The sequence below is a fragment of the Anneissia japonica genome, unplaced genomic scaffold (genome assembly GCF_011630105.1).
Source record: "Anneissia japonica isolate Jap-2015-1 unplaced genomic scaffold, ASM1163010v1 scaffold287800_len1627635_cov199, whole genome shotgun sequence".
Classification (NCBI taxonomy): Eukaryota; Metazoa; Echinodermata; class Crinoidea; order Comatulida; family Comatulidae; genus Anneissia; species Anneissia japonica.
The window spans coordinates 703493-722554 of record NW_022731299.1 but is presented as its reverse complement, the minus strand read 5'-3'; the positions used below and the strand labels follow the sequence as shown (position 1 = coordinate 722554).

At 35.8% G+C, this 19062-nt stretch overlaps 1 protein-coding gene across 2 annotated transcripts in view; it reads right to left on the bottom strand.

Moving 5' to 3' along the window:
- The window catches only part of LOC117115312 (annexin A13-like), a 23072-nt gene extending 13727 nt beyond the window's left edge, over positions 1–9345 (bottom strand). For both annotated transcript variants that reach the window (XM_033259053.1, XM_033259054.1), the window contains exons 1-6: positions 9265–9345; positions 5510–5631; positions 5091–5199; positions 4745–4888; positions 3270–3377; positions 1969–2047 (exon numbers count right to left, since the gene is read on the bottom strand). In XM_033259053.1, coding sequence (XP_033114944.1) covers positions 1969–2047; positions 3270–3377; positions 4745–4888; positions 5091–5199; positions 5510–5631; positions 9265–9336 — 634 coding nt within the window. In that variant the 5' untranslated portion in view covers positions 9337–9345. The remainder of the gene's footprint in view (positions 1–1968; positions 2048–3269; positions 3378–4744; positions 4889–5090; positions 5200–5509; positions 5632–9264) is intronic.
- Between the last annotated feature and the right edge of the window lie 9717 nt (positions 9346–19062).

Genomic DNA, 19062 nt, shown 5'->3' with positions numbered 1-19062 from the left:
ATATATATATATCCCCAGTAGTATATAGCACAGCTCCCTATACACTTTTCAAAAATAAATAAATTTGCTGATTTTGTTAATATTGTCAAATTGAATTAACTGCCTTAAATTTTTCATTCAGTTGTATGTGTTGTTTATTTTTTATTTTTTTTATTTTTTTTATTTTTATTTTTTTTTAATTTAGATCTTTTTTTCTTCGTCCAAATACAACAAACTGTATTAAAAACTTACTGACAGGTAACACTATCCTTCAATTGAAACAATAATTCTCAAACAATAATTACTCTGCTACCACCACATTGTTAAATACCAGAACTACCGTATAAATTATTGCTCAGTTTGGTTACCATGACAATAGTGCCACAAATAATTTACCAATCTAAAAACATGAGCTCAGTCCTGGCCCAATAACCACATAGCCAAACTAGTCGTAGGTTCTATTTTTGACATAGCAAACTTGTATTTAGGTCTATGTTAATAATTCATTTAAAAATTAAAAACAATAATTAATAAACATTTTATGTGTAAATGTAAATTCATTTATTACCACATAGACAAAATAACTGAGTATTTAGAGGAAGTAGAGAGCAAAAAGTAAGTACTGGAGTAAGAAAAATTGATGCGCACACAAGAAGCACATGTTTAACCTTATTAGTGGTGCGTGATTTGTTGCTTTTTTGGATGAGGGCCAATTTTCACGCTGCCTCTCCGAATTTTCTTCCTCCATGACTCAACCTTAGGCTTAAATCTTCTTGTGGATTGCTGGTGTTGTATTTAGTAATAGGTAACACATAAAACTTATGTCATCATGAGTGTCCATGCAATATAAATAATAAATAGTGTTTTTAGTGTTTTAGAGTGAGTGATGTAGGCCTAGGCCCATTGAATTTAAAAGGTAGGAAAGGGAGAAGAAATAAGGTAGGCTTAGCACAGCACAGTGAAACACACGGTTCCAATGCTACTACCCTACTGTCAGTGTCAGGCTGTTTTTCGTCAGCTACTAGCTTACAGTTTATTGAAATATACAGAGCTAGTGCATTTCTCTTGTATCTTCTAATTGTTTATATGTACACAATGCTTATCAACACATTGTTAATCAGGGATATAAGATGACGCTGCGTATAAACAATTGATAAACTAAACATTTACCAGTGAATTTATAACAGTGAAATTTGGGGCATTCTAGGGAAATGGCTAGGCATAAAAACGTAGGCTAACATTTCCAAATCATAATTTTTGTACTTTTTGAAAAGCGCACACACGCCTTCAACCCCTCCCCGCGTAAGTTTTGTACGCTCGTGAAAATGACGAAAATAATGGATGACCCCTAACCAGAACATTGGGACATTACAAGTCAAACGGAATTCTCAGGCCCAAAATATATCATCAATTGAGATTGGTTGCATATGCCACATAGTATACCAAACAAAAACTTATAATTATTTAATGTCAATTCATCGCCTTCAATACTTATCCTAGTACTTAATTAATAAGGAGGGACTAATAACTTGTACTAAGACATTAAATTATTGGTTAGGCCCAGTCAAACACACACAAACTTAGTGAACAAAAGGAATGTGTTTTGTTGGGTAAGGTAGGGGCCTGTGTTGTTGCCACAATTAGAACATACAACACAAAGCAACATTTGAACACAGCAATAGATTGTACAGATCTTGTGAGATAACCATCATCTACAGGGGTATTTTAACAAAAATGCTGCATACTATGAATGAATGAATGTGAATAATTATATCATTATTCCAAAGGCAGATCCAATAAGGGGACAGCTCATGTACCCGCCTCCCCCACTACATTATTTTTAATTTCAATACATATCAATACCATGTATTGTAATATGAAAAGAATTATAGAACTCAAGTACAAAATGTTCAAATATGGCCTCCGGCCCCTTTCTTATATGCTACTGCTGCTACTTTGTAGGGTTTTGTTAATACATTACAAACTTACCTAATCCCTTGGTTGCCTTGAACAATTTTGTTGAATCTTCTGATTCATTATATTCTTTTGGTTTACTAAAAGCTTGTTTCTGTAATTTGACATCATAAAAAAAACAACTAAATTATGTCATTTTCTAAAATTATATATTTCACAAATTACTAAATGAATATATGATCTATGAAGCAATCTCATATCAATAGTATACACCTGCTAAGCACTAAGCTGGGCCCTGCTGGAGAAAAGTAGATTTCTACTGAACATGTTACCCAATATAAAGAAGGTAAATTTTAACACTCCTATGCAATAGTTATTATTTTTATTACATTAATAATTATTATATATTATTATAGTTAATAAATAGAGGATATGCCACCACCCCCAAAATGATGGTGCCCCTGAGGTGGACAATGGGGGATATACAAGCTCTGACCTTGAAGTCAATGATCTGATATCAATTTAAATTAATTTTGTTGTTATTATTTAATGTAAATCTTGTCATTTGCCTAAATGAGAATGTTTCAATCGGAAGGTTGGGGGTTCAAGACCGATGCTCGTCACACTACTTGTGCCTTTGGTCACAACACTTTATCAGCATTTGCCTCTCTTCACCCAGGAGTATAATGGGTACCTAGTAGGAGGTGAATAATTCGGAATGAAATTAGTAGTGCTGATTATTCACAGAACTAGAAATACTCCCCGGGGTGCAGAGGAGGTTGCACCTTGTGTATCCAATGACCAGGGGGAAAAAGCACCTTCAGCAGTTTATTGGATATACTCAATTCAAATTCAAATTTTATTTTCTGATGAATAGAGATTATCATTACAAAAATAAAAAGTCGAAGCCTGCCATCCAAGGATTTTCAAAAAGTTTTAAGCTATCAAGTGCCCCTCCAATGGTCAAAAAGAGAATATTTGACCATTAATATAACACTCGGATCAAGTTTTAAATTACATATCAGTTGGTTTCCTATCATAAATAATTTATTTTTTGCATTTGCATTATTGTTATAAATTAGTTATAATTTAACTGTAACTCATTCTTAGGTCAATTAAAATAAAATTATAAAGAATCTATGTCATCATTGTACGAAAACATGCCAAAAATATTAAGGGGTCAGTTTCTTGGTTAGTGTCCCCTGAATAGGGATACCCTTATTCAGCGGACACACCTATTAAGGGGACATTATTTTTGGTCCCGAAGGTGTCCCCTTAATAGGGGTTCTACTGTAACTTGTAAAGCGAGGGTTTCAAACCCCCCACCTCAAAGTTAAGAGTCTGAGCCCCAACTTTGCAAAATTTTAAAGCCATACTTTCTTTCTTTCTTGTTCTTTCTTTCGGAGATTACCTAGGGTCGGTAATCTCGTTGCCTGTTTCTTCAACATTCTTTTCTCGGGGGATGGTTTAATACTATCCGTTTGCTGTGGAAGTAAGTATATAAATTACATAATGAATTTTTAAAAATATCCTTAATAAAAAATATGTTTCAAATTTCCTCATTTCCTCTACAAAAAAAAATATTTAAATATAACTTGAAGAAAAATAGCTTCAATTGAAAATCAAAAGAAAAAAATACCATTGCTATCTTGTCCTAATTTTATGCCAGATTGTATATATATAATTGAAAACCATAGACTTAGCCAGCGAGCCATCCGGCCGTCCTTTTGAAGGCCTACAATTATTTAGGACGGCCATTTTGACCGTGATGGCTTGGACGATTGGCCTAATCAGCTCAGCCTAGCCTAATTGGGCCTGGTCTACCTTTAGCAAATTCTTTATATTCTTCAAATCTATCGAATGTTACATTAAACTAAAGCTAAATCATATTTACGTTTGATAAAAACAACATTTACAACAATGTACATAAATGTACATTGTTTTCGTACCAATATTTGGTGATTCCCATGGGTGTGGCTCCAAGTGGGCGTGGCCCGTCTATCGACTTAGTGCCACGCCCACTGGCTTCCATTTTGGATGGCCTATATTTTTTTTCCTGGCTAAACCCCCATTGAAAAATGTGACTATCTGTGACTTATTGAGAGTGACAACATATGTGGATCTTTCTAATGACCAATTCTTATTTTTCTTTATACCTGTAGGTTATTGTTTAGTTATCTTGTTTTTTTGTTTCTCATTCTCTAATTTTCAAATTGTTCTGTAATGGTAATTATTTAGCATTGAATTGCATCCCTCTAAACTGCATTGCCTTTTTAAAATGAAGTTTTGATTTACTTTAATTTGTATTTGTTTATTTTCATGCCACCTTTCATATCACATTATTTATATTACGTTATGTTATATGCTTTGCTTTTCAATTGATTTTACTTACATTATTGTTTAATTTAATCATTGTCTGTATACATCTATATTAAAAAATCCTAATACTGGACTAACAGGCCTGAGAGCCAGAGTGTTTTTCACACTATAGTTAATCCTAGCCAACTTAGGTTATATATTGTCTTAGTTTTTGTTAAATTTCCTGTCATTGTATTGTATGTTATTTCATTGGCTGAATAAAGAATGAATGAATGAATTCAAAGTTATATTTTATTTTAAAGGTATTTTCTCAATTTTTGATGGCAGTACATTAAAACATCTGTCCCACGTGCATATTGTGAATAATACGTATTATGTATGTATGCAAGCAATGGAATTTTCAAAATGGATGAGAGTAAAGTTTGAATCTCGAATGTGCCGCATCCCAGTCACCCAGAACATTAAAAATTGAGGATATCAACATTTCCAACACTAAATCAAGAACAGAAGGATAAAAAAATAAAATCCCTACCTCATCTTCTAACTTTTCTTCATCATCATCATTTCCTTTAGTTGAAATTTTCATTTCATCAAACCCTCTGGTATCAATTTCATATGATTTTACTTCTTGTGATTTTTGTGAAAGATAGTATTCATGCATGAGATATTCATCCTCCTGTAAATACAAAATAGTTAAAATTTTAAAAATCAATGAATTATTTATAATGTAATTAACTATTTACTAGAAATAATCCATTCTAATGAGGGCGGTCGGGTTGCCAGACCCCTCTCAGGGATGGCTAACTTCCTCTCCATTGGGACTTTAACACACTTTGTCAGGAAGAACGAAATATCTCATTAAAATGTTTTTTACCTACCCATTTATCTGCATCATAAACACCGCTTACATTGTTTAATCTCCTCTGCATATGGTAATTTTCTTGTGCTATCTTCGCTTGTTCTCTTTCCATAAATGGTCCATTCAAACTAAAAATACAACAAAGCATAAGAAGCTTGCAAATTTTAGTTTAGAAATGCTTGACCATAACAATTAGGCCTATATTGTACATGGGATTTAAATAGAAAATTAGCTTCTTTTGGATTACCATGCTCCTCTCTTTGAACTTTCTCATTTCTCTTTTTGTTTTTTTTTTTGTGGGGAGGGGCCTAGCCCATAGGCCCCTGGATTTTCCCCTGATCCCCCATCTGCCCCATGATACTCCTTGATCCTCAATTATTATCATTAAAACCTTAACATTGAGAAGACTACTATAAATATAGATAGTCTTTTTTCTACCTTTTTGGCTCATAATCCCAGTTCCAATTGTCCAACTGTCCATCTGACCGTAGCACATTGGTCAGTTTTGCTAATAGAATCCTATTTTCATAATCTATTACAGCTTGCCTCTCTTCCTCAGCCTGTAATATTATAAAAAAATGTTATACTGTACATCATGGTGAACTCTAAATTTGTCAAAGATCATGGATTTGTTTGTTTTTATGTCACTAAGCTCAGTCCAAACCATCAAATTTTATGTGACAAGTTTGTGTGATGTGCAGGGGACATAATGATGTCATATTACACCCAAATATTACATTTTTTTTCAAATAAAATTTGATGTGTGGACAGAGCTTAAGACAGACAGGGAGGAGATGTGGTGCACTGGGGCAAACTCCCTCAAATTGAACTCTCAAAACCTAAAAAAAAAAAAAATTTCCTGACACCCTGATGGCAAAAGCAAACACTGAATTAAGAAGTGGGTTTCCAAAAACAAGGTTATAGAAAAAAATCCACTGTGGAAGTCCACAGAGGGGTAGGTAGGTAGTGGTACTGGGGCCCAGGGCTATTTTAGGGGCCCGTTTATAAATGGGCCTAAATGATATATAAAAATACTTTCCAACTTAATATTTTTAAAGAAAAAATGGCCAGGTTGCCCCTAAAAAATATTTAGGTTTTAGAGGAGTGATTTCAATTCAGCTAGGATTCGAAGAGACCCCAGCCAGCCTAGGCCTCCCTAAATTTTCCAAAATTATAAAAGAATGGAAAAAAATGACATTCAAATTTAAGTCTGACGGTGCCTTTTCCAACCATTTTGAGGTGCGATACGGCCAAATAAAAAAAATTATTGTGTTGGCCACGCACGACCGACTCAAATTTTACGACATTCAGGGTCAGCATTTTAGATTTTTTTTGGTTTTTTTTTTTGGATTATAAGTAACAACAATTTTTTTCATTAGCATATAAGGCTGGAATAGCCTTGGACTAGGATAGGGGGTTAAGGCCTAGCCTATTTTGGTGCATGATACTGTATGCAATGTCTATATCCAGACTGAAGATTGCGCTGTTGCGATTCGAAACCAGAAACTAGAAGCCCAGAGCGTACATAACAAGTAGACCTCAGCATCTAGTTCCACAGAATATTAAACAAGCATCAGTTTTGTGAAGGGAATGATAATCCTCCAGAATTTACCTCCTGTCTATGTTGTACGATCGCTAATGCTATCGTGTTTATTTTACAACATTGCGTATCAATATTCTAACCATTTGCTCACCGCCCCGAGTTAGTAATTGTTGTAACGGTCTTTAAATTACGAATTATAAAATTAGTAATATTTCATTTACTTGTATTTGTGTAATTTTCACAATATCAAATTCTGTGCATGTGAACTGTACAGGTGGGCAAAATTTAGCGGCCTAAGCGTAGGCCTAGCTAGTAATTCATTTCTTTATTTAATACATTATTTTTGTAGTGAGTATATGCCACTCTTGTTGTATGTGCGAGCTTATCCAAAAGAGTAATTTGTGACTTTTAGTTTTAACAGGGAACAGTGAAATTATATGGAATGATCTCGAACTACTAAGGCGTGCTAATCCTAGGTACCTATTGTTCACTATATGCTTATTACTGAACTATATTTTGCGTCCGACTCGCGAAAAATGCGGTGATTGTCGATAAACCTGAAAATAGACCTAGGCCAAGCTATCTGGCATCGTACTCGTGTTTGTATTAAGCTATCCTCCTAACTGCATGTTGAGCCTGGCGGCGTACATTTTCTATTGTTAAAACGTCAATAATTTAATTAATATTTTATTTATTATTATTAAGCCTAGGCCCTTATCTTATCGTAGTTGGCCTGCTCAAGTGAGGTTGTTTCATTTGTCACCTGTATCCCTTTTTATTTTTTTTTGTTGTGATAGCAATTTAGTGATGATGCATTGAGTTAGGAAATTGAGCCCAATCAACCTCGATAAGTTTTTAGCTTATATAAATCACCTATAGTTAAAACTGTTTGTTTTTTGTTTTTTTTAATCTACTTTAGGTTAAAGTCAGAAAATGAAAACCCATAAATAAGGTCTTAGAAAATTTTCTAAGGACACTGAAATGGGCAGAGATGAAAGAGCGAGAGATTGACTCTCAGGTCATCATTTTTACTCCATTACACTGCTTTCTTGTCTCCTCCTCAATCAAAATAAGATTAGATGTAATTTATAATAAATTTTAATAATTTTTCAACCTTTAAAAAATTATTCAAAGCCCAGGCTGTCATATGTTTTATCATTTCCACTGCAAAGTTATGTTTTCTTGCCTGATCCAAATCAGTTTTCATTATAATTTACTTTTCCTTCATTTTTTTGTTTATTTAATCCACTTGTAAAACCAGTGCTGCGTCACTGAAAGTGCTATTAATAAAAAGACAGAATTATTAATAAATATAACTGGTTTACAAAATATAATTTATAATTGGATTGCTATTGCAATTACATACAGTGTAATGGTAATTAGATAAAATATACAGGTCACCAAACAGGCAACATCCAATGAATATTGTCGATATTACGTTCATTTTATATTTTTAGTAAATTTATTAAATTGTAACTCTTTTACTCGCATTTCATTCATTTTTGGTGTTCTAAAAGAAGTGTATTGCAGGGATGGGCATAAAAATAGGACGAAGGGCCACAATATATTTTTTATTTAACACCGAGGGCTGCACCTAATTTTCCTTTAGAACTAGAGTACATACCTGGTGTACCGCAAGCATATATTTTTTTCCTGTTAATTGTTTCATCATAAATTTAATAAATAACAATAAAATAGCGTACAGGAGAGGAGTACAATACTACAGCAACATAAACTACCACTTCCCTGCATAAAAACACCATCCCACAAACTGTATTGTCACAAGTATGTTTAACAGGTGAACACAGGCATAGGGCCTAATATAATTTTATTTTTTTTAAATAATATTATGGATACATGATTAACAGTCCTAGCGAGTATATCTGCCGACTGTATTACGATAACCACAGAGAGGTGCACAACTCTAGTACTCATAGGTCTCTAGGCTAAACGGAAGAAGTATTTGCAACAAACGTCCATGCTAGATCGCCTGTAAGGCCCGGAGCCTCCCAAACTAGGCAATATAGGGCTAGGCTACACCTGATCATGAGTGACAGGTGTACAGGTTACGTTCACCGTCCTTGTATCTAGGCCCGAATCCATGTCAAACTCTTGATAATTAAAATATTGATACTCTAGATTTATTGTTTGATTGGTATTTTAAAATAGAATATAGACCGTTAGCCATCGAGCATATTTGCAAAATATTAAAACAATCGTCGCAATGTAGGCCTAGGCTTAGTCCCCATTTATTGTTTCTGTATAACATTTAGGTGGTGCAATTCAACTGTTCCCTGGTATGATCATGGTATGATACGACATCGAACACCATCGGAACACGATAGCGAGCATACGCAAAGCAATTGTAATCAGTTGTAAATTGTTTATCAGTTGATTATGATAAGAGCGGCGGTATCGCGGGTTATAACCTTTGATGTTCGCTTCGAGATGTTTCCATGTAATTTCACTGTTTCCTTCTTTTAACTACAACTTCTGTCCAGACTATCAAATTGCATTTGACAAAAAACTGTTGGATGCCCATATATAGTCATGATGTGCATATGGCCATGATGTGATGTCATCATGACCATATTTAGGAATGTCACATGTTTTTGTCAGATAAAATTTGATAGTCTGGACAGGGCCTTACCTGTATTTTCTTCATCTTTATTTGCAAATGATAGAATGTCTTTGGTTGCCTTGTATCCAACCCATGTTTCATACCATTGATCTGCATGGAAGTCAGAGGAACAATTTCAGAATTATCAAGTACGGAACTTCCGTAGTTGCTACGGAAATTTTGCCTAATTACGAGACATACAGAAATAAACAAAAATACTATGGAAATGTATGAAAGGCAACCCATAAATAAGGTCTAACATCCAGAATAAATGACATTTCCATTAAGATATGTGGTTAAATTGTTCCCCCAATCCAAGCAACCCATATTTTGCAGTCAAGGCAAATTATTAGGTTAAAGGGAAATTGTATTTACCATGGATATTTGAAATGCATGTTACTGAATGACTTGAATCTACAAATTGATGATAAAGATTTAAATACAGTTAATAAACTTTTCTCCTTGACATATATGACAACCAAGGATTTAGCCAGAAAAATGAAATAGGCTGTCCAAAATGGAAGCCAATAAGCGTGGCACAGAGCTGATGGGCGGGCCACACCTATCTTTGGGAATCCCCACCGAATATTGGTACGAAAACAATGTACATTCAATCAATAAATGTTGCTTTTATCAAACGTTAATATGATTTAGCTTTAGTTTAATGTAACGTTTGATAGATTTGAAGATTATAAAGAATTTGCTAAAGGTAGACCAGGCCCAATTAGGCTATAGGCCGAGCTGTTTAGGCCAAGCTATCAAAACCATTTCGGTACATGTGGCCGTCCTAAATAATTGTAGGCCGTCCAAAAAACAGCCGGACGGGTCGCTGGCTAAGCCTATGATGACAACTGATATTGAAACTACGTAAAAACAATCATTAATAAGCAATTATAGTCAGGTTTTAATTAAGTACACTATAGGAAATAGAAGCCATAAAAAGCAATTATTTGAAGGTAACAATGATTCCTAAGGCTTCTATTTCCTATAATGTACGAAATTATTTGATGATGATGAATTTTAGTATATAAAAGTGTCATTTCCGGCCATCTAGAGGTACTATTTCCTCAAATTTTCGGACCTCAGCCCCAACCATGATGGGGCTGAGGTGGTTGGGAGATCACGGCTTTGAAGTATGAGTACATACTCAAAAACAATGTTTATTATAAGCTTTATTTTCTATGGTACATCACACATATTAATAAGATCTCTATGGTTGCCGAAAATCCCTAATAAAAGATCATGAGAAATTTGTTGGCACTTCATTTTGAGTACATGTAATCAATACAATTGGACAGTCCCACACAATTTTTCTGATGGGTCCACAAAGAATGGCCGGTCTACATTTTCAAAAATAGGTCTAAATTATACTGTTTTAGCACAAAATGAGTCCTGTTTTTGAAAAATGGGTCCAGATTTCTCATATTTTTTGTAAAATGGGTCAACTTTTAAGAAAATGGGTACAGATTTTCCATATTTTTGCGTAAAAAAAGGTCCACTTTTAAGAAAATGGGTCCACATTATTTGAATTTACACGTAAAGTGGGTCCACAATGATATTGTTCCGCACTGTTTGAAAATCCTGGCTACGGCAATTGTATACTGTATAACGGTGATGTGACGATGAGTTTTACAAAAATGTCATTTTCTGGTCATCTAGAGGTACTATTTCCTCAAATTTTCGCACCTCAGACCCAACCATGGTGGGTCTAAGGTGGGTGTCGACTCACGAAATGTCCTCCCACCCTACCTCCACCTTTCAAAACAGATTGCCCCATTCTTGGGTATGACATTAAACTCCATCGAGTCGACACCTGACTCAGAGTATGTCTTATTGACTACTGATGAGGTGGGAGTGCATAAATTTGTTTTTAGGATGTGATCTGGTTTTACATCCCCATTTTTCGTGATTATGACTATTTGGATAAAGAATGATTTGAGCAGTGGTGGATTGAAGGCAATCCCCTCCCCCTAAATCCCCCCTGGGAAAAAAAAAGAGAAAAATATAGACCCCCTATCCAAATTTAAGTCTGAGAGTGTAATCCCATCTAGAGGTGCCCTAATCATAAATTTTCGTACCTCAGCCCCAACCATGGTGGGGTTGAGGTGGGTGGTTCCTCAACCTGTAGTCCCTGGGTCACCTCTCTATTGAATTCCTGGATCCACCACTGTTGAGTTTTTATACTGTATAATTATTGTTAGGCTTACTCTCAAAATGAAAATTCACTCTTTCACATTAAGAGAGTACTAATATTATTTATGATACATTTATTGCAATTTTCACTTTATCATTTCAGAGCGTGCTACTTTCCAGGGGTCTCCCCTGGAACCCCTCCCTCCCATGGGGTCTACGTACCTCGCATAACGGCTCCCCCCCCCCCTTTCAAAATCCTGGCTATGTCCCTCGTTAGTTATTTGTATAGCGCCTTTCTTTTCAGTTACGAAGCGCCGTTACGGGTCCACGTGCTTAAGTGTTGCTGCTGACAATCAGCGCAGGAGCAGGTAACCCCACCAGATTCCCATTTATACTCCTGGGTGAAGAGAAGCAATGCAGATAAAGTGTCTTGCTCAAGGATACAAGCGAAATGCACAGCGAGGTATTGAAACCCCGACCTCGAGGTTGGGAAACCAAACCGTTCCCACTACACCAAACCGCTCCCTGACTATAATTGCAGTTGTGACGTCCATCACGCTTTCACCATCACCGACTATGGTCGGTCGCGACCATGGTCGGTTGCTTAGTGATCACTGTGCATCTGCGCATTTTTAGATTGATTTGTTAGTTGTTTTGCCATTGAAAATGAGGAAAATAACAGCATAGCATGATAGATAAAGGTTAGTTAGTGCAATAAATATATTTTTTGATAAATTTTGACATTTCAGCATGTTTTGGCCATTATCTCCAATACAGGATTTGCAACGAGTGACTGGTTTTGCTTGTCGGGAATAGGGAAATTCAGTGCAAATAAAAGTGATGACACCGACTTATAAAACAAATTACAGTAAATGTTGATTTGATTTGATTTCTTTATTTGGCTTCATAAAATATGTCCAAAGATTAAAAAGTTGGACATCAGAATACAAAACTTCACAAAATATACTGTGGCAGATCCTGGAATTTAAAATACAGGGGCCCAGAGAGGATAGGATTTGCAACGAGTGACTGGTTTGGCTTGTCGGGAATAGGGAAATTCAGTGCAAATAAAAGTGATGACACCGACTTATAAAACAAATTACAGTAAATGTTGATTTGATTTGATTTCTTTATTTGGCTTTATAAAATATGTCCAAAGATTAAAAAGTTGGACATCAGAATACAAAACTTCACAAAATATACTGTGGCAGATCCTGGAATTTAAAATACAGGGGCCCAGAGAGGGACTTTCACAGATTGAGGGTCTATACTACCTCAGCCCCAATATGGTTGGGGCTGAGGGCAGAAAATTTATGATTATGGCACATCTAGAGGCCGGAAATGGCTAAAAAATGTCTGTAAGGGTTGGAAATTTTGAAAATCTGATGTCTATATTCCTCTTGACTTTATTTAGAATACTATTGAACCTTTACAATTACAAGGTGTTGTAAATGATAGGCTTTTCATTAATTAAGTCAAAAACCTATTTCACTTGAATGACCAAAGCCAGATGAGTTTTCAACAATCCACGAAGATTTTGAATAGCATTCATCTAGCCTAGTCCAATTAAAGTTTGTTTACACTGTATACAGTACAGCCGTAAATTATCACTCTGTATCTGCGCGTAACCTGCTCGTAGGTACAGTGTTTGACCGTGGCTATGAACAACTACGAGTTTAGTTTATTGATAAAAACTGGGGAAAAAATTATCAGATTTTTCGTTTAGATATGGTTTACCATACAGTATCTGATTATTTTCCTGGATTTGAAAACATGTCAGAGAATACAAGATTTTACTAAACCAGTGATATCAAGAGGGCAGAGGAGGGGTTGCAGAGGCCTAATCCTCCATTGGACAGCCCATGCTCCCATCTGCCAGGACTCGTCATGTAACAAAAGGGGGTAATCGGCATCTATTTGCTGAAAACATAAGATTAGCCTAATGGGTAGTGGGGGTCTAAATACCGATAGTGAGTCCGGATGGAAATTTATCACCAATTACTAACAAGCAGGCCGGGAAAAAAAATGTTTGTGCCTTCGACTATGAAAATTATCTTAATGCATCCAGGACCAAATATTATTGTTACACTATTTTAGCCAGTATCACTCGCACCCAGAAACAGGTCAACTCAGCCACAAACCAACTCGACCACAAATTTGGTTGAGTTAAATATTTTATTCAAATAGTAATTTTTTTTTTTTAATAGGAATTTCTCCTACTTTTTACTTTAGTGACATATTTTGATATATGTTAAAATTATTGAATGTAGGCCTACTGGGCGATTCCATGTATTAGAAAGTCAAAAAGTTGCCAAAATTAAATCAAATAATGATCAGAAATATCTGCTTTTGGGTGAATTTCATAACCAATTAACACCAGTATTCAAAACAATCCAGATGTGACGGAACTAGGGGGTGCTGCGTTATGGAGAGTAATGTGTGACCGGAAATGGTCTGCAGTCAGTTGGTTGTTACCATGCGCCAGTGATGATGGAGTACAACAACATGAAACTATCTATGTAATGCATGAATAAAGTTCGGGGTTTGTCGGGTAGTGAAATGATTATTGTACATTTTAAGTGCTCCAGTTACTCCATGATCAATTAGCGATTAATTAGCGAAGATATGGAGACAATTATTTCGAAGTTCGAAGAGGGGATGTAAATGCTTTGTGAAAATGAGTACGCCGCAGTACTCAAAGGAATACACGCAGCTGGTTAGCTAATAATATGCAAATGTTATATGAACAGTGGAAGGTGCAATATCACGTTCTGTACTCAGCTGATGGCAAGGTGGGGGGGGGGGAAACGGTAAGCCTACTGTAAGTTGGTTAGCCAACAATATGCAAATGTTACATGAAAACCTGGGAAGGATGGCACATCTCATTCTGTTGCCTAGCATACTGATGTAATGTGTAGCGGGAGACGGTGAGGCTATTTACAAGTACAGGTAAGACTAGGCCAGTAGACAGTGCAATTATATGTGATAGAAAGTAAACTTTCGAAAGAAATAAATTAAAATAAGAAAAAAAAATTAACTAAGAATAATTTAGTTGCAGACGTACCTTGTTTAAGTATTACACAATGCTAACAATGCAGCTCTTGTAGCCCTAGCTAGGAAAGGCATCCATGTGCAAAGCAGTGGTGTTTATCCCTGAAAAAAGCACGCCGGGAAAGTTTGCCTTACCAGGAAAAGGTGACGTAATCTTATGACGTATGCATGTTAACTATATTGTGAGTGTGACATCACCAAAAAATAAAAATTGTCTATTATAACAAAAAATTTTATAACTACAAGGTTTGTGGGCGTAAATTCCATAATACAAGTTAAGGGTAGCACCATCTCCTTGCCATAAAAATTACAGCTCCCACTAGCTGGTAGCTGAAGTTTTTCTCGGAAAGCCGACTACAAAACCAAATCCAAATTTCACGTTCCACTTCTGCCTTTGAGTTGTGCTTCGCACACGCTGCTAAGGGCGGCATTCCGGGAACCCTGCATCAAGTTTTTCATGAAAATTATTGGACATGATATATTTTTTAGCCATTTTATACAAAAATGATTTTCTTGGTTTTTAATATTTTCAAAACTATTATTCATTTGTGATATACCTACATCACACCAAGGTAGCTTTCAACAATTCAACTTTAATGCCTAATCAATTGAAGCAAGTGCCACACAAGATACCCCCCAAAGAACATGTGAATCCTACCCGATAAATGTAACAATGAATACTTATTTTAAAAAACACTTGAAACAAAGACACTATTACAGGATGTTGACCTAGGTCCAACATCCCTAGTGAAGGTACTGAACTAGCCACCTTGGGTGACTACAATTTGAATAAACCTACGTCACACCAAGGAAGCTTTCAACAATTCAACTTTAATGCCTACCCTCTAGAGAGACTCAACTTAACTAACATAATGCGGTCTACTAGCAATGAATAACCAGGTAAACATAATAAAGCATTGAATACAACAAAACTAAATTCTTGTCCTATAAGAAGCTCAACTATATCATGTTAACAATCACAATAAACATTTTCAAGACCTTTAAACTGCAATAGCTTGGCAGTATAAGACTCGCAAGCCAAAGGATAAATGTAACATTCCTTAAAAACTTTTTCGGTTTTCCACTGCCCCAGCTGCATTGCTGTTTGTGGTTAAAAGTGCCACTTTGGACAGCTGCGGTGGCACTTGTAGGTCTGAATGATCTAGGAGTAAATCTTTGTCCCTCCAACCCAACCAGTCCTATAGCCTCTGACAATACCTGTGATATAGTTTCACTCGTAACAGCTTTATACGGTGCTCTTAAAGTAATAAACACTGGTTTAGTTGGAATTGTGTTACGCATGTAATTGGTCTTTTGTACATAATATTTTAACACATTAACTGGGTCAATCCTGGCATTTGAACCGGCTGGCACTCAAATCCTGTTCTAGAATATCATTTTTTATACCAAAAAGCACAATTGTTGCTGACTCGTCAATATTAAATTCAAGTTGGTCCATTGTAAGTTAAGGTACCATAGTGTGGTGTGATTAGTTTTGTCAAACCCCATTCCGTTTGGGGCTAAATCTGATGGTCTACACATTAAACATAATGCCACTAATGTAATTGCATGCAATCTCAACTCCTTTGTAGGCAAGTTGGCTAATGTGTGTTTACTGAAGTAGTCAATAAACGGCTGGCATGGCATAACTTTGGTTCGTCTACAAGGAACCTCAGTACCCGATTTTAACAAGGTTGAATGAAAATATCGTAAGGATTGCACATCCATTGGGTTTGATAAACCCATACCCTGATATAAACAACTAATAGCAGCTACAGTACCTTAAGCACTGATTCAGGATGAGCAGAGTCATCAGCAATAGCACACATAAAACCTGCAAATACCTTTGTATTAAGTACATCTGGTGGAATAACCTCCCTGTTGTCTATACAATATTGTTTAAATTTACACAGCTGCCTGTTATTTAATTTCAATGTCATGTCATGAACTGTTTTGTAGATCGTTCAGACCAACCCTAACTTAACAAGCGTTCTACCCAGATATCCTCCACGCAAATATCGCCAACTTTTGTTTCGTAAACCCAATGGTGATATACAAAATGGTTTATCAGTAGTACATATTTGTAAAGCACCAACATTAACTAAACTATGAATCTCTTTATCAACAAACAAAGTTTCCGGTGGAGATAATTTTCTGTTCTCATTACAAAATTCTAAAGGCTCGTGATCAAACTGTATTTGAACACCCTCCGAAATCCAATCCAATACAGTTTTATTTGTTCCAATACGTTTCCATTCCTCAATGCAGCTTGATATGTTACCAACTAAAGGCCTGCTTACTGGCTGTTACCATAGGGTTTTGCTGAAATCGGCCTATGCGAAATACCATGAAACCATGATTATTCTGGTATCCTCTAGCTCCTTGACATTGCCTATTGAAATATGGTCGTCGATGAGTGTATCCTCCACGAGTATGGAGATTGCCCTTGGCTATTGTTAGTAGACTGTCGTCCATTAGCAGCGCTAATTTCTGCAGCTCTACGCAGATTCTCTAACGATTGTTGCGAAAAGGCCGAGTTACTCCTTTCGAGACTCTTAAAAAGTTTTGCTGTATCCGCATCAAAACTACTCTTTACTAAGAGTCCTTTAAACTCTCCTTGCAAGTAGTTTATCTGTGCTTGTAAACAAACAAACAAATTTTGATAATACTGATTCTCTGGTTGATCTGAATTTTCAACAATAACAGCCAGTTGCTTACATGCCGTTTCTGTGTACCATTCACATTTTGAAATAACAGATAGTGTACTCAGATTTTCTTTAGATACTCCTTGTTTTGTGTCAAATACTCAGAGATTATTTGGTATCGTACCTTTGTCAGGGAATCTTTAATCACTTCAAATTCCCGTTGTATCTCGGCTGTGTCGGCGACTGAATTGTCGACAGGACCAAGTAGCGTGTGTCGGCCTCCACCTTCTGTGGGACAGCTATCAGGTTGCGTGCACTCCGGTCTCACCTGACTACGTGTAGCCGCTGCAGTAGTACTAGTAGAGCATTCATCTGTGCGAAAATGCGTATTCTGGTAAATGTCGATATTTTTTTCCGGCTTATGTATTCTTTTATTTGTCCTGGATTGTTCAACTCTATTCAACTGCTCGGTGATTCTACAAAGCGATTTCCATCAGTTTCCATCACCAACAGGGGGTACCTTGCTCAGTGAAAATGGCACTTGAAACAAAGACACTATTACGGGATGTTGACCTAGGTCCAACATCCCTAGTGAAGGTACTGAACTAGCTACCTTGGGTGACTACAATTTTCCTATTTATTTACCAATAGATTGATTATACACAGTTGTTAATGTTATCAGTTAACATAATGGGATATAAGCCAAAATTCAGTCCTTCCTTCACTTTAATTATCGCAGAGTAAATTTTTAGATGGTGAATTTTCGTTGTGTCCCATATGTAATATTTAAGCCTGCTTTGAGACCATGAAATAACGACGAACACTAGGTAACGTATAAAGCTGATTTTAATAACAAGGTTGTATTTCACCGTGTACACGATGGACCGTAGCCATCTTGTCTTAGTTTTCTAAATTTGGTGTCTGATGTAAGGTATCGCCATTCTAGGCTTAAATTCATGGATTATTATTATTCAGTCTGAATACCTTTTAAAAACAAATAGTGAGACAGGCTTAATCGCAAGCATTGTGATTTAATATGTTAATTTTGGTGACAGGAGGAAAAAAACTAAAAAAAAAAAAAATTCCCATACAATTTTCAGCATTAAAGGGCAAACAAAAAACAATTTCTTTTTTCGGCCTAAATTAATTTCCAAGTTATTAGCCCAATAATTATGTCCCATATGCCACATGCCATGGCATACAGGACATTTCCGTATGCCACACCATGATATTTTCTCTTTACACATTTATCTGCTATAAAATAATTTATTTGTGATCCGCATCTAGTGCGGATCACCTCTTGTTATTGTCAGGATCAAATCAAGTCATCATCTCTTTTTTTTTTTGGTGATCCACTTCACTTTTTATTGTCTGTCAGGATCATCTTTTTTTTTTTTTTTATTCTTCTTTCTTTCTCCCCATTTCTTGTGTGCACAATCGTCTTCCAACTTTGAGTATGTTATAGCTGAGACAATTACCTCTCATAAATGTAACTTCCTTTTACATTTTGATGACATCATCATGGTCAAAATAAATGTTTTTTTCTGATCCCCCTCCCCTCATCTTTCTTTCCTCAAAAATTTGGTGAGCCCATATCATCCTAACCAGTCGCCATTCCTAAATCATATTCAGTGGGCATAAAATGCAAATCAAGGTTGAACGTTATGTATCTTAATTTTTCGTGCATGCGTCATAACATGCACATGCTTAAAAATTTAAATATGCTTAAAATAATGCCTATTCCGATTTTTACATTATGCGTTGATAGGTTTTTACATTATGCGTTAGAAAATGTTTTTACATTATGCATCAACAAAAGTTTATACATTATGCGTTAGCAACAGTTTTTACATTATGGATTGATTTTTACATTATGTGTTATTTTTTACATTAAGCGTTAAGCCTTTTTACATTATGCGTTAACCAATCTTTTTTTACATTATGCATCGTTTTTACATTATGATCAGTTGTTACCGTCCCCACAAATACCCGCCCATTT